Below are 21,260 nucleotides of genomic sequence, written 5' to 3' on the forward strand. Positions count from 1 at the left end.
AACCAACCCAAATGTCCATCAATGATAGACTGGATTAAGAAAATGTGGCGCATATACACCATGGAATACTATGCAGCCATAAAAAAGGATGAGTTCATGTCCTTTGCAAGGGACATGGATGCAGCTGGAAACCATCATTCTGAGCAAACTATCGCAAAGACAGAAAACCAAACACCGCATGTTCTCACTCATAGGTGGGAATTGAACAATGAGAACACTTGGACACAGGGCGGGGAACATCACACCCCGGGGCCTATTGTGGGGTGGGGGGCAAGGGGAGGGATAGCATTAGGATAAATACCTAATGTAAATGACGAGTTAATGGGTGCAGCAAACCAACATGGCACATGTATATGTATGTAACAAACCTGCACGTTGTGCACATGTACCCTAGAACTTAAAGTACAATAATAAAAAAAAAATTAAATTTTAAAAAATCAGAAAAAAAAAGAAAGAAAACTGAGGGTTGCCATGGATGGTCAAAGTATCTTAAATGAGGTCTCAGCAAAACTGAAGCAGCAGGGTCCATATTCAAACCCTAAGTCAGCTAACCCCCAACCCACGTGCCACAGAACACCACTCAAGTTAGAAAGAGTATTAAAATATTGAAGGCCAAAAACACAGCACATAGACCTCTCAGAAGGGAAAAATGGAAAATGGGAAAGGATGGAAATGGATTTCATTTTGTTGATTGAAACTGGGAAATGACTGAATGAGGAAATATTTTGATTTTGTTTGGCCAGGGAAGAGCTGTAAATAGGCAGCAGAAAGTGGTTTGAAGAGAAACATACTAAACAAATGCCAGATATTCTTATCTTTACTGGTTATTTTGAACTTAGGCAAAATAATACTGAACAGAGAGTAAATAACCTAGACAAGTACTTCCCTTAGTGCCCACCTGGGACTATAAAATGCCAGCAGAGAGGTTCACATTTGATTGCACCTGCCCTTGAAAACTCAGTTGAAGTCACTTTGATCACTCCTTTCACTCTACAACTCTTAGCACTATAAATTCAAATTTTCATTGAAGTTCCTTTTGAAATTGCAAAATAATATTGTATATGCTTTATTTCAAAAATGTTTGAGAAAATGGGCAACAAAGGAAAAAGGGTAAGCCCCTGTAACCACCACCACTATCTAGTGAGTAGCCTTCCAGATCTATGTGCACGCCAACGTGAACACATGAGTATTATCAAATTAATTTTTGGCCAACCATAATTAAATTCTTTGTTGTGATAAACAACCTTGGTTTATTCCATTTATATAGGAACTGGAGGAAGAGATTTCTAAAACCAAAATAATGGCTGGGAACATTGGCTCATGCCTGTAATCCGAGCACTTTGGGAGGCTAAGATGGGAGGAACACTTGAGGCCAGGAGTTCAAGACCAGCCTGGACAAAAAGAAAAGTGAGACTCCCATCTCTAAATAATTTTTTTTTTTTTTTTTTTTTTTTACTCCAGAGGCTGAGATGGGAGAATCACTTGAAGCCAGGAGTTCCAGGATGCAATGAGCCATGATCATGCTAGTGTACTCACCAGCCTGGGTGAGATCCTGTCTCTAAACAAACTAATAAACAAAATAATTAAATTTCAGGCCTAAGAAAAATATAAGGCAGAAATACCATTTTGAATGAGAGTTGAAATATTCTTTTTTCAATTTGGAGTGGACAATGGAGGAAATTTGATGAAGAGCATCCATCAGCTTGCCTCCCCTGCAGCTCCTCTTACAGCCCTTACATGGAAGAAGCATTCAGTTAGTATTTCTTGAGTGAATGAGAAATCATTCCCTTTTAGGATGGTTTTTGTTTGGGTTAAATGGCATCAATACTAAGAATCATAGAAACACATACACCCAAATATAACTGTTATAGAGTGCTCCAATTTTTATTATCACCTATTTTGGAATATTCAAGCCAGGATTCACTTCCATTTTTTCCACAAGTGACATACAAAATTTTTTTTGAGACAGGGTCTTGCTCTGTCTCCCAGGCTGGAGTGAGTGTCACAATCACAGCTCACTGTAGCCTCAACCTCCCAGGTTAGTGATCCTCCCACCTCACCCTCTCAAGTAGCTGGGACTATAAGCGCATGCCACCAGGCTCGGTTGTCGTTGTAGATACAGGTCTCACTATGTTGTCCAGGTTGGTCTTGAACTCCTGGTCTCAACTAATCCTCCAGCCTGGGCCTCCCAAAGTGCTGGGATTACAGGCAAGAGCCACCGTGCCTGGCTCCCCTGAGTTTTTTTTTTTTTTTTTCTTTTTTTAACCACTTTTGAGTCTTTAAGACTGCCTCATTATTCATCACATTTCACGCACATATACTTGTTCTCCCAAATGAATTGTAAGCTCTGCAGAAGTAGTGGGGTTTCTTTCGATCTGTTCTGTATTCTTCCCAGCACTTGGTACATGCTCTGCACACAGTATATGTTAAACAAATGTTTGCTGACTTTACTGAATATGTTGACTGTATTAGTTTGCTAGAGTTGCTGTAACAAAGTCTCAGACTGGGTGGTTTAAGCAACAGAAATGTATCATCTTACAGTTCTGGAGACTGGGAAGTCTGAAATTGAGGTGTTGGCAGGGTTGGCTCCTTGGGAGGGGTGTGAGGGAGAGTTTGATCCAGGTCTCTCTCCTTGGCTTGCTGATGGTCATCTTCTCCTTGAGTCTCTTCACTTCACCTTCTCTGATGCACGTCTATTTCTCTGTCCACATTTTGCCTTTTTAGGAGGATGCGAGTCAAATTGCATTAGGGCCCACCCTAGTGCTTTCATCTTAACTAATAACATCTGCAACGATCCTATTTCCATATAAGATCATATTCTAAAGTAGTTGGGGTTAGGACTTCAACATGTGAATTTTGAGAGCACATAATTCTACCCATAATAGTGACCTTTCACCAAATCATAAACATTCAGCAGGAGATGAAGCTTTAAAAATCACGGTAGCCTACCTGATGCTTGAATCCTTTTTTTACACCAAGCCAAGAAGAGCATTTAGAATTTTAACAGTATATTTGGCAACAGGGTTTTCGGGTTGATTTTATTTTTTAACGCCCTCTGTATGCTTCCCAGAATGGTTCCCGCTACCTACGCCTCGAAGCCTTCACGTTGTCTGGAACAGGTGAGTACTACCTCAGGAAGAGATCGTTAAGCAGGATTGGAGAGACATTTCCCTGGATCTCAGTCCACTGAACAGCAGCCCCTGAGCACTTCCATGTGGGGGCTCTAAGCTGTAGGAAGATGCCTCTGGGAGCCCCAGACCCCTGCGAGTCTGTTAGTTTTTCTCTATGAACCATTTTACTTTCAGTGAGTTTGGTCATTAAAATTGTTTTGTGTCCCTCAGCCATGCCCCAGGCCCTGAGAACAGGGAATGTTGGTCTGCAAGAAAACCTAGTGGGTTTATTATTCTCTGACACAGAGAAACCAAATAACATCATTGAGTGGCTATTGGAGGGGGGGCAACTTGATTCATGGGGGTCATGCTTTCCCAGGCCCTCTCTACGCAGTCTCGGCTCAGACCAGGGCAGACTTTTATTACCAGCTTTCAACAAATCCCTAGTTTCTTTTGCAAAGTAAAACAGATAATAGAGACATTCCGGGAATAGTTAGCTAACTAAGCTGTGCCAGGCAACCTCCGGGCTAAGAAGAACTCAGTGTTTTCGGACAATGACCAATTACAATAACCAGTATTATTTGATCTGAGAGTAATTAGCCGAGGCTCTGTTCTTTTTGCTTCAGTGAGGAGGCAAAGAGGGCAGTGAGGAAAACATCAGAGACAGGGGAGACGAGCTCAAATGTCAAAGAAAAACACACTCTTGCAGGTGGGGAGAAGTGGAAGAGTTTCACTGGCCAAGATCCTGACTGAACACTTGAACATTGTTTTTCCCTGAAAATATGGTAGAATTTAACTTAACCAAAAGTCGTTTGAATTCTTCATTCTTACTGTTCATATCCTTTAAAAAGCCTCCACGTCGAGTAAATTTCAGGGTACAAAAGAGTAAAATAGGTAGGGAACATAGAATTGTGGACTACCAGAGGATCTTTCACTGGGAGGGACAGGTCTCTCCAGGACACCTGCACCCTCCACTCTTATTTTCAAAAACACTGTATAACCTGAAACTCCCCTTTATTTTGGAGACAGGTACTAGGGAACTGCTGTTTATCACTTCATTCAAGACGTGCAAATGTTCTTTTGAACAGTATAGTCAGGCTCCCTCCTCTCTATCTAGAGATATGTGGATTTCAGCACTGCCCTGTGGCTTTCTTTCATGTCACTATCAGCTTCCAAAGTAAATGGCAACTCTCAACCTGAGAACCATCTTACTACTCCATGCTGCTGCTGCAGCTGCCCCTGTCCCGTGGCAGAAGATAGTTCACCAGCCTCCTGCTATCACCCCACCAGCCTTTCTTTCTAGGGCTGAGCAAGGCTTGAATTCTCTGAATAACTCTCTGGCTTTTCTGACAATACAGCACCCATGGCCTCTGCCCCTTCCCTTGTCCCCTGGCAGTATGTATTCACCTTTTCTCAGACTTCTGGCTTCTCTGCTCAGATCTTTAATGCAGGAAGTAATGTCCAGGCTGGACCCGGTGGCTCACACCTGTTAATCCTAGCATTTTGGAAGGACAAGGTGGGCAGATCACCTGAGGTCAGGAGTTCAAGACCAGCCTAGCCAACATGGCGAAACCCCATCTCTACTAAAAATACAAAAACTTAGCCGAGCATGGTGGCATGTGCCTATAGTCCCAGCTACTCAGGAGGTTGAGGCATGAGAATCGCTTGAACCCGGGAGGCAGAGGTTGCAGTGAGCCGAGATCGTGCCACTGCACTCCAGCCTGGGAGACAGAGTGAGACTCCGTCACAAAAAAAAAAAAAAAAAAAAGGGAAGTAATGTTTAGAGGTGTTTAGAGGTATGTTGTCTAATACAGTAGCCACTAGCCACATGTGACTGTTTAACTTTTAATTTACTTAAATTTAAAATTCAGTTATGTTGCACTAGCTGCATTCCAAGGACTCAGTAGCCACATTGGAGTAGTGACTATGATATTGGACAGAGCAAAAATAGAATATCTGCATCATCATGGAAAATTCCATTGGCAGCGTTAGCCTAGATTATCACATGGGAAAATTCTTGGCTCTGGGAAGGACTCTGTGAAAGGGTTAATATTAGATGGGATATAGACTATGTACCTAGCAGGGTGCTACATATATTATTACATTTAATCCTTATGGATGTCATTCCCAGGTCAAAGAGGAGGAAACTGAGGCTGAGAGAAGTTAAGTAACTTGGCCAAGTTAGTCCAACTAAGTAAGTGGTAGAGCCAGGGTTCATCTGGTACCCGGGTCTCTGTGGATTTGGCCATTGAATCAGGTTGCAGATGTGGCGAGTAACAAGCAGCCGAAGTGCCACTGGCTTTTCTACACAATCCCTACAGAGGTGTGGTGGAACCATTCACAGGCCTGCAGATGGATCCCCAGGGCTTGCTTGAGGTTTGATGGTGATCTCATTAATGTGGGCCTAGTAGGTACGCACTCACTTTTTAGATTGATTGGTAAATTGTAGGACAGCTTCTGCAATGTTTCTTCCTAGTATTGGATATATTTCTTACTGTGGGCATCTACTACATCCCAAACTGAGAACATTTAAAAAGTGCCTACTCTCTCCCTGCCCTGTTCCTCTTCCTGTAGGTCTAGGAAAACCAAAGAACCCACTTGAGCTCATACTGACCAGCCTGTCCTGCACCTCGGAGGTCAGTGGCAGTGCTGTGAGTGGGAGACTTTTATACTCAGAGCCAGGCTGTGCTAGGAAATCAAAACTGCTGTCCCAGACCCCTGAGAACAACCAGATTTTAGAATTATGGAGTGATGGGTTAGTAGATGGTGTTTTACACAGTCACAAAACTCAATTTTAATTTTTTTTATTGTTTGTGTTTCTATTCTAGACTTGTAAGATTACATGTAGCTGTCCTGGCCCCCAGCACATCTTTTAGGATTGATATACAATTTTAATTATTTTTATGACTTTTATAAGCAATGGGGCCTGTGGCAATTCAGGTGGGTTGGAATGAATTTATTATCCTTGCCCACAGGGATGAGCACTCTCTTAGGCTGCTGGCAGAAATGGAAACTGGTACAGCTCTTCTAGCTGATAGTATGAATCTACAGCTCTTCTAGCTGATAGTATGAATCAAATACTTTAACGTGTTGTATATATCCTTCAACCAAGGAACATCAATTCTAAGAATTTATCCTAAGGAAATATTACACAAACCCACAAAGATTTCTCTTTGAGAATATTTGTTACAGCATGATTTTAATAGTACTACCTCCATCCCAACAATAAAGGAAACAACTCAGATAGGAGTCTAGCTCTGTAAATTATGGTATGCCTACATAATCGAATGATAACAGCCAGTAAAATTATGTCCTAGAAAGTGATTCAAAGTTATGGCAAGATGATCAAGGTAGTTAAATGGAAAAAGTAGGTTATAAGAGCATGTATAGTATGATCCCATTTTTTTGTGAAACAAAAACTATACCTGTCTAAAAGCAAAGGACTGAAGAAAACAAAGACCTCAAGCAATGGTGATTATCTTTGAGTAAAGAGGATTATCTCAGAGTGAAGGGCTAGTCATAATTTTCCTTCTCAATAAGTACTCTGCAATAAGTATGAATTATTTTGGCATTGGAACATTCTCACTTCTTGAAATGTTACTAGAAGGAGTGATTTATCATAGGATTCTTTATCTTTAATAACAGATTCTCATTAATTGGATGGGTGGGTTTTCCTACCTCTGCAAGATACTCCTGGCATGTTTGGTAGTTAACATCACAAACCTAAGAGTAGGAATTCACATTTAGCTTATACGGAAAGGTGCTGGTAGGCAAATTTACATTTGTGATGTTCCTTTTTTGTATGCCAATGTTTATTTTTAAAGTAGGGGTTGTAACCAGTGGCTAATTGTTCCAGTGGAAGTTAGAGGTGGTAGCCATGTGTACAACTATGAGAGTAATGGCAATTGGTAGCAAGCAAGGCCATAGGTGACAGGAAAAAGCATAATGATACAAACACGGAAGATGTCAGTAAATCATTTGCGCCCAAAAAGCAACATTTGTTCCCCCAGGACTCTTTTCTCAGCCTTGCAAAAAGAGCTCAATGTGCAATAGCAAGGCGGCAATCACTGAGGCGCTTGCCAATGGTCCTGCTACTAGTGCTGCCAGTGAAGGTTTGCGTTCATGTGGGGTGGAGTCGGCTTGTACAGGGGAGACCGACACACACTTGGCTCCTAGGAGGAAGAGCCTTCACCTGCCCACTTTGCCCTGGTGACCACCTCTGCCGGCGAAGGAGAAGGAGAAGCAATGTGCAGCAGTCATAGTTCAGAGGCTGTGAGACTGGAACAAGTCCAGAAACTACCAGAAGCCCTGAAACAACCCTGTGGGGAGGGTGAGGGTAGGTTCTCTTGGTTGAAATGGAAAATCCTAAAAAAGAGGTCCTTGTGTCACTGATTAGTACCTACTCTTCTTTTATTCATTCACCTGGTTTAAAAAAACAAAAACAAAAACCTGTTCTTATTTTGTTTTTTTGAGGCAGTGTCTAGTTCTGTCACCCAGGCTAGAGTGCAGAGGCACAATCATGGCTCACTGCAGCCTCGACCTCCTGGGCTCAGGTGATTCTCCCGCCTCAGCCCCCGGAGTAGCTGGGACTACAGGTGCATGCTACCACACCTGGCTAATTTTTGTACTTTTTGGTAGAGATGGGTTTTCACCATGTTGCCCAGGCTGGTCTCAAATTCCTGGGCTCAAGCGATCCTCCCACCTCAGCCTCCCAAAGTGTTGGGATAACAGACATGAGGCACAGCACTTGGCCAAATACCCTGTTCTTATAAGAAAAGGGGTGCCCCTAATACCCCTGTAAGCTCCATTAGCCTTTCTTGGCTTCCCCAGACACTACATAAACACAGTCTAAGTAAAAACAATATGTCTGCCATGCTAACACAAGTTTAAAACCGGTCTCCCAGCCTTCCCTGTCCAATCAGACTGTAGCCCCTCAGCCCCCACTACAGGGCAGTTCAGGAGCCACCTGTTATGGGTTAATGTTGGGGGAGTATGCGAGAGAACAAATCGCTGATTGGGGTGGGACTGTGGAGGTGGAAGCTGATAGATGCATTGCTTCTCACCACCTACCTGCTCTCCCCATGTCCAGAAGTTAGTATTTAACCAGAAAGCGTGAAGCCTGCAGAAACTGGATTCAGGGCCCAATTTTGGCACAAACTTCACCACACCACCCAGTAGTGTGGGTGGACCAGCTAAAATTTGTTCATGAGATTACCCCTGAGTCTCCTTCCAGATGGATCCTAGGCTCTAGTGATTTGTACTAACATTCTTCTTCCAAACCTCCATTTCATGGGCCCTAAAAAAGCTCTGCCTGCTTTCTGTGCCAATAGCGCTCACGCAAGCATGGTTAATGTCCCTAAAACCCGCTGGACTTTCTGTAAGAAGTGTGGCAAGCACCAATCCTTTCTGTAAGAAGTGTGGCAAGCACAAAGTGACACAGTACAAGAAGGGCAAGGATTCTCTGTATGCCCAGGGAAAGTGGCAGTATGACAGGAAGCAGAGTGGCTATGGTGGGCAAAGTAAGCCGATTTTCCGGAAAAAGACTAAAACTACAAAGAAGATTGTGCTAAGGCTTGAGTGTGTTGAACCCAACTGCAGATCTAAGAGAATGCTGGCTATTAAAAGATGCAAGCATTTTGAACTGGGCGGGGATAAGAAGAGAGAGGGCCAAGTGATCCAGTTCTAAGTGTCATCTTTTATTGTGAAGACAATAAAATCTTGAGTTTATGTTCAAAAGAAAAAAAAAAAAAAAAAACCTCTGCTGGACAGGATGCCCTGGATGACTGGATGAGGAATATATCTGTCAGACCTTCTTCAGGCCACAGCAAATGAGTAGACTTCTACCCGATTCCTTTTTCTCCTAACTGGCCTGGAAATTTGCAAGGATTTGGAAATTTGCAAATTTCTTCTCTATCTTGTCTATGAAGTAATTACTCCTGAGTTTGAAGGTGGTTATCTGTTTGCAGAAACAGTTTCATGTCTTGGGAATCAAATAGCCCAAATTTGTTATGCAAATCTTATGCAAAAATTAGGTAAATTACAATTCTGGGCCAGGACTTCAGGCATCTCTGCATTGTAGCACCTGGAAGGGAAAGAATATCTGATCTTTCTTGCTTTAAGTCGGTAGGTGTATTTAAAATTAAGCAAGCCCATCTATATCTGCTTAACTGGGGATTTGCTGTGGTGTTTCGGGGCCACACAACTTAATTCTGAATGTCAGACATCAGTCCCCTGAACAGCTGCCCTCTGGGATGTGCAGTTTTCCCTCTTGTGCCTTTCCAGTTATAAACCTGTGTGTGTGTTGTGGAGTTGGGTGTACGTAAATGATTGGCATTAGATTAGCAAAGACTTTCACGCATTGTAAGTAAATAGGAAACATGAAGACCCACAAGCCACCCTCCCCAGCTTCATGTCAGGCCTCTCTCCCCATTTTTGTCCTGGGCCAGCCAAGTGGCCTGATTCCCTTCTTTAAACTCTGGCTTCTCCCTCCCACTCTAGGGTCTGTGTGGGTACCACAGATCCCTGTCAGCAAGGCCTGCCTCTTGCCTGCCCTCCTTTCTTCAACTCTCAGCTCAAATGCCACTTCCTCAAGAAATCCTTTCCTGACCACCTCTTCCCATTCTAGGTCAGGTATTGAGGCTATCTTAACCCTTAAAAAAAGATCAACTTGAGGATTTGTCCTTACTGTGGTTCAGGTACTTAATTATCTCTCTGCCTCTGCTCCATCTCAGGAGAACCAAAATGTTATACCTGAGCTGCTATAACTAACCTTAACTGGGTAATTGCCAATTAATAGAAATGTATGTCTCACAGCTCTGAAGCCTGGGAAAACCAAGACCAAGGTGCCAGCAGCTTAGGTGTTGGGCAAGAGCTCTCTGCTTCACAGATGGCACCTTCTCACTGTGTCTGCACAGGGCAGAAAGGGCAAAAGGGCTCTCTCAAGCCTCCTTTATAACCCAATTACCTCCCAAAGTTCCCACTTTCTAATACTATCACTTTGGTAATTAGGTTTCAACATAAATTTGAATTTTGGAGAGATACAAACAGTCAGACCATAGGATTCTTTTCTTCACAGTTGTACTTAGACATCTGTGTGATAATTTGATGAACATCTGACTCCTCTATCTGAGCTGCCAGAAGACAGTCTTGTCCTGTGTCTCCCAAGCCAACCACTTACTAGCACAGAGTAGTTGCTCAATAAATGAATTTGCTCATCTCCAGATATATATTTCAACATAAGGTCAACTTGAGGATTTATCCTTACTGTGATTTAAGTACTTAATTATTTCTCTTCCTCTGCTCCATCTCAGGGGAACCAAGAGAGTTTTCTAGCTAATAAGCCTGGCTGAACTTCAGAAATGCTGCAAACAAGTGTATTTTCTACCCAAACTTCACCCTCCAGAATCACCTCTTTAGAATTCTGTGCTTTTCCCCCTCCAGATTTCTGTGCTTGCCACCCTTGGAGTCCAGAGCCTCAAACATGTTTTTTGTTTGTTTGTTTGTTTGTTTGAGACAGAGTCTTGTTCCGTCACCCAGGCTGGAGTGCTGTGGTGCAATATTAGCTCCCTGCAGCCTCTACCTCCCAGGCTCAAGCGATTCTCATGCCTCAGCCTCCTGAGTAGCTGGGATTACAGGTGCATGCCACCACACCCAGCTAATTTTTATATTTTCAGTAGAGACAGGGTTTCACCATGTTGGCCAGTCTGGTCTCAAACTGCTGGCCTCAAGTGATCTGCCTGCCTCGGCCTCTCAGAGTGCGATCATATTTTGAATCAGGCCTTTCTACTTGGTTGTGCTGCAGTGTTCCTCCAAAAAGAATCCTTGATTATATATTTCTGTTTGTAATATTATATATTATATTATATATAATATATTATATATTATTATATATTTCTGTTTATAATATATTTCTGTGTCTTTTATGTGTGCATGGTGCCCAGACACACGGTGGAGGGCAAGGGAGCCGAGTGATAGAATGAGGAGATTTTTCCCCTTCAACTTAGTAACAGGACAGTCAGTCAGAGTTTAGTATGGGGGTTACTTTTCCACTTGCCATCAATTTTAGCAATTCCAGGAAAATTCTACTTAAAATCTAAGTCTAGCAATCTCCTTTTCTTTACTTTTTGTTTTTCTCCCGTTGTTTTTCAGAAGGGAGGCTGCTGGAGAAACTCTATTTTTCTCCCCCACTTTTCCAGGCTGGGCAGGGTTCCTGAAGCTGAAGACCTGGCCTCCCAGATGCTGAAAGGCTTTCCCAGAGACCGCGTCTCCGCCCAGGAAGCACTCGGTCACGATTATTTCAGCGCCCTGCCATCTCAGCTGTACCAGCTTCCCGATGGTGAGCGAGGAAGTGTGTGCCTGTGTGCATGCGTGAGTGTGTGTGCGCGTGACTGCGTGTGTGTAAGTCTTGGTGTCTTAAGTAGTTTGCCTCAGCACCGAAGCACCATAGCATTTAGCCCCAGGAGTGAAGTTAGAGATCCATTTGCCTGGGAGAAGCAAGATAGGACCCAATCTTGTCTGAGTTTTGCATGAGCTTCTCTCAAACTCTGAAGCACTGGTGGGGAGAGGTTACAAGGACCTCTTTGTAATGGTGCAGACATTTCACAGGTACACATTTACACTCAGAAATTGGATGAGATGGACGTTGTCTCTGAGTTGTTTGGCTTAGCTACCATCTGCCAGGAAGCCACACCAGTGTTTCTAACAAGACTCTTCTCCCTTTCTGCAGAGAGTAAGATGATAGGTGAAGCGGATATGTCCTGAGAGGGAGCTGGGCCTTTCTTGATTGGTAACAGCAAGCTGCAGAAGGCAGTGCCGGGGTGGGGTGCTGGGGGAAGGAAGGCCTCCTCCCAGGCTGCCCACCTCCTGTAAACACAAGTTACCCTGGAATCAGCCTTTGCTGCCTGGGCCTGAAGTCATCTTCCAAATCTGAAATCTGCTGAGGGATCATGTGGTTGGAACTCCCGTCATGTTTCTCGGACTGTGGCCAGGAAGAGCTACAGGAGGATGTGGGCAGTGGTCATGGGGGACTATCCTTAGGTGAGGTTTCTTTGAAAAAATCCACCATTCAGCTAAAAATAGTTTTAGGAACAAGGGACAAGTAGACAGGAAAAGCAAAGCTACCACGAAAGTAAAACAGAAGAAGAGAGAGAAGCAGCCAGGGTTGGTTTTAGAAGTCCTAAGCCAGAGAAAAGAAAGCTTAGGAGGGAGGGCCTAAGGGCTGGGACTGGGATGAGGACACTGGAAGGGATGTGGGGGAGTGGTGATGGGGTGCCGTGAGATAAGGATGGGGACAGGGTGAGGAGCTACTGCCCAAGAGGTGTGGAAACAGCCTGGTCCGCCTTGCCAGAGTTTGCAGACGCAGCTCCTCTGTGTCTAGGACATCATCCTGCAGCAGTCCAAAGCGCTTAGTTTGGGACTTGTTGAGGCATTCTATTTTATGACTAAAGTGAGTCATTTAGGATCTCCAAAAATAACCATAATCATACAACTGAGGTTAATGTCTTACTTAACCCTGTAGAAAGAGTCAGTCATTAGTATTTATTAAATTGCCATTAAGTGTCAAGAACATATTAAGTGCTATAAAAAGTGGAGGAAAACAAGAGACTTGTCCTTGGCCTCCAGGATCTTACGAAGTGGGAGGAAAAGAGGGCGAGGAAGAGGAAATGGGGCACCCTCGCACACATATCAGCACAAATCATATCTAAACAGCTAAAAATCTGTGCATAATCAACTGCAGATGTGCAGAGACTATGTGTGTGTTGAAGGCAATTCTTTGGAGGAACGAGAATAATTCAAATGAGATGGATTAGACTGGAGGTGAATCTGAAGTGGAATTTGGAAGGAGGAGAGAGGCAGGGGTTAGCATATGGGTGGAACAAAAGACATTGCAGGCAGATCCACAATTCTCACTCCCTTCCTGGTACCTCTGCCCCCACTTTGGCCCCATTCCTCCCTGGCCACTCCCATCCCAATCCCCTCTTCCCAGTCCAAGCTTCTAGATTGTTCCTTTTCAGCTTTCTCCTCTCAGGCTTGGGACTTATAACTCTACTACTTCATGCAAGTGTACACGCTTGGATGTACATGCACACACACACACACACACACACACTCTCCCTTCTCTCCACTTAAAGAAACTTGCCCCGTTGGCCCTCCTTTAGGATCTGTTATTCCACATGCTGAGAATTGCTGGGGATCTTCAAAGTTTTCTAGGCTCCAGCTTTTGCCTGACGCAGGTTGATTAGGAAGAAACACTCACTGTCCAAACTGATGTGTTGTTAGAAACGTGGGTTTTGATTTTTCCTGGCTGACCCAAAAGCAAAGCCACCAACAGAGGGGCCCTGGTGCATGGATGTCTAGGGTTGTGTGTGTATGTGTGTATATGTGTGTGCGTGCGGGTGTGTGTGTATGTATGAGAGACAGAGAGAGAGAACAATCTGTATTCCTTCCCTGTTCACCCAGTCACAGAGCCCAAATCTACTTTGACACTTTTAGAAAAATGAAAAGATGGAATCTTGCAGGAGGCTGCCTGCGCTAGTGGGGGAGACCAGGAGTGCTCACAGCAGGAGGGAAGTTGACTTTTCTTTATACATATAGGGGTTTTTCCATGCAGAGTTTAAATTATGCCTGATAAAAGGAGTTTCGTGGATGTTTCAGTTCTTTCAAATTCTCCTGGCTTCCTCCCAATTAAATGAGGTTTGTCAAAGCCACAGGGCTCTGCTGCTGCTGCCTCGGCGGACAAGCATTTCCTGCAGCGACATCTCGAATCCCCGAGGGAGAAGATGAAAGGGCCGGTGCCAAGAGACAGGGGAAGGCGGGGGCAAGATTGGGTGTGTGTGCCTCTGTGTGTGTGTGCTTGTGCACTCATGTGCACGAGCATATGTGTGTGCTTGTGTATGCGTGTGGCAGGGTGGTGGGCATGTAGAAATATGTATACAGACAGATGGACAAGTAGATAGAAAAAGCAAAGCTACCAGGAAAGAAAAATAGAGGAAGAGACAGAAGCAGCCAGGGCTGGTTTGTGCACCTTCGTGACAGTGGCCCTCACCACCAGCACATAATCTACTAAGAGATGCGGTCCTTGGCCTGGCAGTGCCAGCCTGCTTTTTCATTGCCCCTGGCAATGAGCCTTTATTAACAGCCTCCTTTGCAGACAGAGTGTACCAGTGGGTAATCACAGTTCCCAACCTGCAGGGACATAGAAACTCCATCCCTGAGGAGGGCTGCCCCAGGCATGAGAATTGTGCAAAAATCGGCATGCTCTTGTGAGTGATTTGTAAGAAGAGTTTCTCTGCCATAATTATGCAAGAAATTTTGCTCTCTGGTGGCATTTTAGTATACAATTATTTAAGGGCTTATATTTATATCATTTTATTATTCTGGTTTTCTTCTGGTTGCAGGATAACAGAGTTGTCACTTTAAAATACATTCTGTTTCCCCTTTGATCTGGAAGATGCCAGCTCTTATTGTCTGCCCTCTAAAGAAGACGATTAAAGCATAAAGCCTGGGACTGGGAAATACGTGGAAAGTGGAAGGACAGCCTAAATCCCAGTGCAGGAGCGGCATAGAAATTCCGCACCAAATGAAAGAATTGTTCCAGTCCATCTCTATTTTCATGACGCTGAGAAGTCCCAAACAACCCTTTCCCTAGGTTGTGGCAGTATGCTTAGAGTCAAAGGGCATTTATCAGGGGGTTATTTGCCAGGAAAACCAGGAATTCCAGGATTAGTTTCCTTTTGGACAGCACCTGAAGTGGAGAAGTGTGAATATTAGAATGGCAAGCGTGTGGGAACTTCTGCCAAGTTCTGACATTTTCCCTCATTGACTCGTGAACACCTGAAGAAACACTTGTTGAAGGAGAAATTATTGGTAGTCCCTCTCAAAACACAGCCAACGGCAAGCTAATTGCTTTTGCAGATGGCCAGGGAGTCTCTCTTCCCACTCAGACATCGGCTTATGGCCACACTTGTGGTCCTCGTGGCTGAGCCAGCAGGGCAGGACGTCAGCTGGAGCAGCTAGGACCTAAAATTAGGCCCTTGGCAACTCTCTAATCTTAGCTGCAGGTTCAGCTTCTTCATTTAATTCCCTTTGCCCTCAGCATGAACTTGGGCTCTGGGAAAGGAACACTGTTTAATGATTTGGGGGTGGGGGTAGTAGAAAATCATTAAGCTGCCCCTTCTCAGAACTGGCTCCGCTCTGTTCTTGCAGGAAACCTTCCAAATGTTACCCTTGGAAAGTTAAGACTGATTTTGGAACCTAGCCATTTTGAACTACAGACACTGATCCAGAAAAGTATTTTTTATCTGAGGCAGTAAATGACACGTGATTTAAGAGTCTGGTCCTTAAGCCATGGTCCTTGATCGTCAGGACATCAAAGGCTGTCTCTCTTTCTCTCTCTCTCTCTCTGGGTTGGTCCCATTTTGCTTGTTAGCCAAGTCTCATACTTGAGTCTCCCATTCCTTCCTGAACTAAATCCCCTTCTCCTTTAAAACGGGTTTTAGCATCTTAGGGGGAAAAAATCTTAAAAGCTTGCAATTGTTTCACAAGTAATTTTGCAAAAATGCTGTACCACAGGCCCCATTGTTAGCGTATACTTATGTACACATACGGATGGAAGAAAGCATGGCATCTACCTCTACCTTTGATCACACCACCCTGATATCTATACTCTGAAAGTTCTTCAGCGTGTCCCATTGCCCTGTTAAAATCTGAGTTGCATTTTGTTTTGGTTCAATGAAAGAACTTCAGGCCTCTTCTTTGAGTGTTGTCTCCTTAATATATTCGAAGGTCCCTATGATATCACTTCCCAAAGGCCACTTTAGGCTGAATTCCTTGAACTTTTGTTTCTGAATGCAAATTCTGTTTCTCCCACTTTTTAGTCATTTTGTTTTATTGTTCTCTTCTGAATCTGTTCCAATTCTTTTGCTTATGTCTGAGAATATGGAGGCAGCTTAGACTCAAATTTCTTGCATGGTGGGAGAATCATGTTCCATTCATTCATTGGAGGTTTACTGAGTGTCTATGAGGTGCGATATTAAAGGATACAAAAATGAATTCGTCATGGACCCTGTCCTCAAAGAGCTTACAGTCCTTTAGGAAATAAGACAAGTATATAAACAGCTGCAGATCAAGTAAACAAATAAAGTGCTCTAAGTGTTCGAAGGAGGTGAGATTAACTCTAGCTGTGGGGATCCAGGATGATTTTGTGAGTGGGCCTTGAAAGATGATGGGTCTGGATGATTGGGGAGGAAGGGCATATGGGGAAAGGAATGTCATGTTCCTCTCAATACCATCTAAGATCATTCCGAAGTTGTCTTATTTTTAATAATAGTGGCTCAGTCTTAACTCATATACCATTGTAGTTTTTCTTACCATTGTATGCCTTTTTGCAACAATTTAAACATTCTTTAACATGTACTAATCAAGCTTAGTTTCACTCTAAATGCTTCCACATAATTTCAAACCTATTCTGTTTATTGGTTTTATTGTCTATTCTATTCAAAGTTGAACCAGAATATTTTGTCATTCTATGAGGCCAGGTTTCAGGGACTGGGGATTTTGGAAAAGAGGGAAGGAAGAGTCTCAGTCATTCTCTTGACTCTATGCTACTTCTAGGAATTTGTAACATAACTCAGACCCATCTGTCCACCTTTTGAATCCTCCATCAATCAGCCCTTAAGAAGCACATTTGGAGATGTCCTCCATAACACACTTCCTCACCTTCTATGCACAAAGTTGTTCCCAATCCATTTCAATACATTAAAGGAGATACTGGGTTGAGACATGGTTTATGGGGTTGCATAGCATTGTGTTGCTGGGAGAAGTCTGGGCAAACCGACTCCCTCAGCCCTACCAAGCCCTTAAGTTGGTTAAATGTGTTACGTTCATGGCTGAGTCTCCAAGTAAAGATAAATAATTCAGAAAAGAGTTATTTATAAAGACTACTTATTCCATACCTTCATTATATAGATGAATCACTGATGCCCAGGGAAGAACAATCGTACCTGCCTTTTATTGGACATCTATATGCTTTATATAAATTATCAAGCTGTGTACTAATTGGTGAGGCTGGAATTGTTATCCTCATATTACAGATTAGACAGCTGGAAGTGAGGTAGGGTAATTGCTTGAAGTCACACAGTTAGAAAGTTGTAGAGCCAAGATTTTACTTCAAATCCGACTCCTAAAAGCTACTCCTTTCTTACCATTTGTTGTTCTTGCTGAAGATCCCATAGGAACTTAGCTGCAAAACCAAGATTAGAATCAAGATCTTGATGCCCAGTTCTGTGCTCCTCCCACTCTCTCATGTACTGTGTTTATTTTAAAGCTTTTCTGGGAAAGATTCCACACATCCCCAGGTAGCGTGTTTAATATCTCACAATTAAGAGGGCTCAATTTATGTTGAATAGAGATTTACGCCCCAAAACCAACTTCTTCCTCAATGCCATCTTACCTTAGTTTCTTTTCTTTTCTTGTAATAATTATGCAATCAGCCTTGAGTTTTAAGATTTTTTTTTTTTTTTTTTTTTTTGAGATGGAGTTTTGCTCTTGTTGCCCAGGCTGGAGTGCAATGGCATGATCTTGGCTCACTGCAACCTCCATGTCCCAGGTTCAAGCGATTCTCCTGCCTCAGCCTCCCAAGTAGCTGGGATTACCTGCCTGTGCCACCTTGCCCAGCTAACTTTTGTATTTTTAGTAGAGACAGGGTTTCACCATGTTGGCCAGGCTAGTCTCAAACTCCTGACCTCAGGTGATCCGTCCGCCTCGGCCTCCCAAAGTGCTAGGATTACAGGTATCAGTCACCTGATCCGGCCAAGATTTCTTAATCAGTGGTGATAATTGTTTTTGTTTCACCGGTAACTCATTCAGGTGAAACTCATTCAGTTTTATAAGACAAACATCAAGGAATCCAATGGAAAATGAGGTGAAGGCATAAAATAGCAATTTATACAAGAGGAAACAAAAAGAGCACAGCAACACATGGAATAAATCGACTGCTTTACTAGGGATAAAAAGTACAAATAACCGTTAAATTAGTTATTTTTTCCTGTAATCTAATAGCTCCCAGTGTTTGTGAGATTACAGTAAAATGATTCCCTGCTGATGGTAGTGAAACTTTTGCAAAGTATTATAGCATGCATATCAGGAGCCATAAAAATGATCATACCCTTATACCCTATGCCTTTGTTCCTGGAAATTATCCAAAGAAATAATTGAATAGGGGGAAAAACCCTAAGACCTAGATTAATGAAAATGTTCATTGCAGTGTTATCTATAATGTTTTACAATTTTTTGAATAAAGAGAAGCAATGTAACTGTTAAACACCAGAGAACCAATTGGACAAATGTTGGTGTATGGACTCAACATACAGTACTATGTAGCCATTTTAAATGATCATTAATAGAAGTGTGTGATATTATAAAAGTTCTTATGCTATAACATGAGCTATAAGAAACTAGAATACAGAATTGCATATTACAATTGACCTGTGAAAATTAGTATGTACATGAACAAAACTGAAAGGTAGTGTACAAAATAAAAATGCTCTTCTAGTTTAGTGGGGTTGTAGGTCATTTCTTTTCCTTTCTCAGAGCTTTCTTTAAACTGGTGTTATATTGTCTTAGTTGTTTAAAAGAATAGGTTAAAACAAAACGGCACAGGCAGTCTGAGCTGGGGATTGAGAGTTAAAGGACCTGAGTTTTCTTCTTTTTTGTTTCCCAACATAATGTGTTTTGGCTGTCATTAACCTCAGTTTCTCCATCTGCACGATGGGTTAACACTAGTTTTCTTTACCCCAGATTGACAGAATATTTATTTTTATAATGCTTTTAACTCATTGAATGCAAGGATTCATATAAATTTGGTCCTGGGAGAATGAAGGGCAGGAGGGAAAGGAAAAAATAAATAGGCATAATTAATTTTAAAAGGAAAGATCATCTGCTTTAATCGGAAATGTATGTGTACTGTGCCCCTAGTCAGAGTTTTAAGTGCACTTCGTGTTAGTTAGCAACTTCAATTTAAAGTGCTGTGTGATCCTCTGGGCTTTGAAGATATGAAGCCTCTATACATACACATGAGCTAAAATTACCGCATAATCACGAGGATGTGTGCACTTTGAATAATTAAATGCACTAAGCATCTCCAGCTGATGGATTGATGATGTGGGAGAGTAGTGCAAAAACCACATGACACGGAAGATTACAAGACATTTTGAAATGATAGCTGAATTTTCAACCTTTTTTTTTTTTTGTTTGCTTGTGCTTTCTCTTTTAGCCATTATGGTCAAGTAAAAGAGATCTGATTATCTTGTTTCCTGTGAAAGGTTATTTAGCCCCTCAATCCCATTAAGTCACTTTCTGCACTCCAGTGCACTGAGCCTTGGTCGGGTTATCAGCCCAGGAAGAGTAAATGGAGACACCAGGATCGGATTTCTAAAGGAAGGAGAGTTAAAGCAAAGTTTGAAAGGGGTGACAGCCAACAGCCATGAGCTTAGGAACTCAATTAGACTAAAAAGACAACTATCTCATTATCTCGTTCTGAAATGATCTAAATACATAAGAATCTAAAAGTTTTAAATAAACTTGTCCTGCTGACTGTCTAGATGACTGAATTTCCCTTCTCAAAAAATTTTTAAACACCCGCTTTCATATTTATTTATTCTAAGCGTGAAGCAGCTGCGATAATTATGCTGTCAGCCTTGGGAAGCTAATGAGGAGCCACCAGAGTGGAAGGTTTTGCATTTGTGAGATTGCTGAAGGAGAGCCGTGTACAGCTTTTTTCGTTTTTTCTTTCCCTTTCTTTCTTTCTTCCTCCTTTTTCTTTTTCTATGAGTTGGGAAGGAGAGTCTGGCAGTCCACGGCCAAATTGGAATCCTTTTGATTAACCGGTTGCCTTCCCAGCATGTTCTGCCAGATAGTGTCTCTCTCTCTCTCTCTCCCTGCTTTTGAGGAGCTGCTGCTTTTAAGGGGCAAGGAAGGCGAAGGGAAATCCCAGCTTTTCATGCCACTGTCCCCAAGGCAAGAGGATACTTCTCCCCGAGAGAAGTTCCCCAAATGGTTTGGATTTGAGTTGATTTGAGAATAATCGGTAAAGTATACGCACTGTTTATTTTAGCCGTTTAACTGTCTATACTATGACAAGATCTAAAATAAAGTAGAATACAAAATTGCATATTATAATGTCCTTGTGAAAGAGTCTTATACATATCAACAAATGGTATGATGGCTCCCCTTTCCAGCCTAGCCAATACGCGATTCCAAATACAAGGAGACTAGACCCCAGATTACCCACAGCATTTAAGGGCACGAGTTTAGGCTAGGCGAGGGAGAGCTGGCAAGTTTCTTTCTTTTTTTTTTTTTGAGACGGAGTCTCGCTCTGTCGCCCAGGCTGGAGTGCAGTGGCCAGATCTTAGCTCACTGCAAGCTCCGCCTCCCGGGTTTACGCCATTCTCCTGCCTCAGCCTCCCGAGTAGCTGGGACTACAGGCGCCCGCCACCTCGCCCGGCTAGTTTTTTGTATTTTTTAGTAGAGATGGGGTTTCACCATGTTAGCCAGGATGGTCTCGATCTCCTGACCTCGTGATCCGCCCTTCTCGGCCTCCCAAAGTGCCGGGATTACAGGCTTGAGCCACCGCGCCCGGCCTAGCAAGTTTATTTCTTCCCTTTGGGTGTGAGCAGCTTCCAGCAAACAGTACTATTAAGGCATTTTATGCTTTTGGTGCACTAAGGACAGAAGCCTCTCTTTTTGTTAAATTGTGAGATATTTTGAGCAACCCAGGTTTATGCAAATTGTGAACCTGGGAAAAGCAATGCCCAAGTGGAAGGGGGCCCTGAGCAAATTTTGTGGATGTGCTTTGGCGACAATGTGGCTGCTGCCTCTTGCTATTTTTCTCAGATATCTGCGCTAATACTTGTAACAATGGCTACCATTTATTAAAACCATATTGTGTATCAGAAACTAACACAAGGTGTTTTGCATATATTGTCTTATTTAAGCTTACAGCAATCTGCCAGGAAGTTTTATTTTCCCCACTTTTCAGATAAGCCCCTTGCAATGTCAGCTTTTGGAGGAGTTGGCCCATAGCTTTAGTGTAGTGAGCATTCAGGAGTAGCAAGCACTTAACAAACACAGGCACTTGGGAAAATGTGAACTGCC

The 21,260-nt window shown here is 42.9% G+C and overlaps 1 protein-coding gene and 1 pseudogene across 2 annotated transcripts in view; both read left to right on the forward strand.

Moving 5' to 3' along the window:
• Positions 1–21,260, forward strand: part of CDK15 (cyclin dependent kinase 15) — a 92,117-nt gene that overhangs the window by 65,106 nt on the left and 5,751 nt on the right. For both annotated transcript variants that reach the window (XM_015110670.3, XM_015110669.3), the window contains exons 11-12: positions 3,071–3,119; positions 11,306–11,445. In XM_015110670.3, coding sequence (XP_014966156.1) covers positions 3,071–3,119; positions 11,306–11,445 — 189 coding nt within the window. The remainder of the gene's footprint in view (positions 1–3,070; positions 3,120–11,305; positions 11,446–21,260) is intronic.
• LOC144333577 (large ribosomal subunit protein eL42-like) lies at positions 8,454–8,948 on the forward strand (annotated as a pseudogene).

This window comes from Macaca mulatta, chromosome 12 (assembly GCF_049350105.2).
Source record: "Macaca mulatta isolate MMU2019108-1 chromosome 12, T2T-MMU8v2.0, whole genome shotgun sequence".
Lineage (NCBI taxonomy): Eukaryota > Metazoa > Chordata > Mammalia > Primates > Cercopithecidae > Macaca > Macaca mulatta.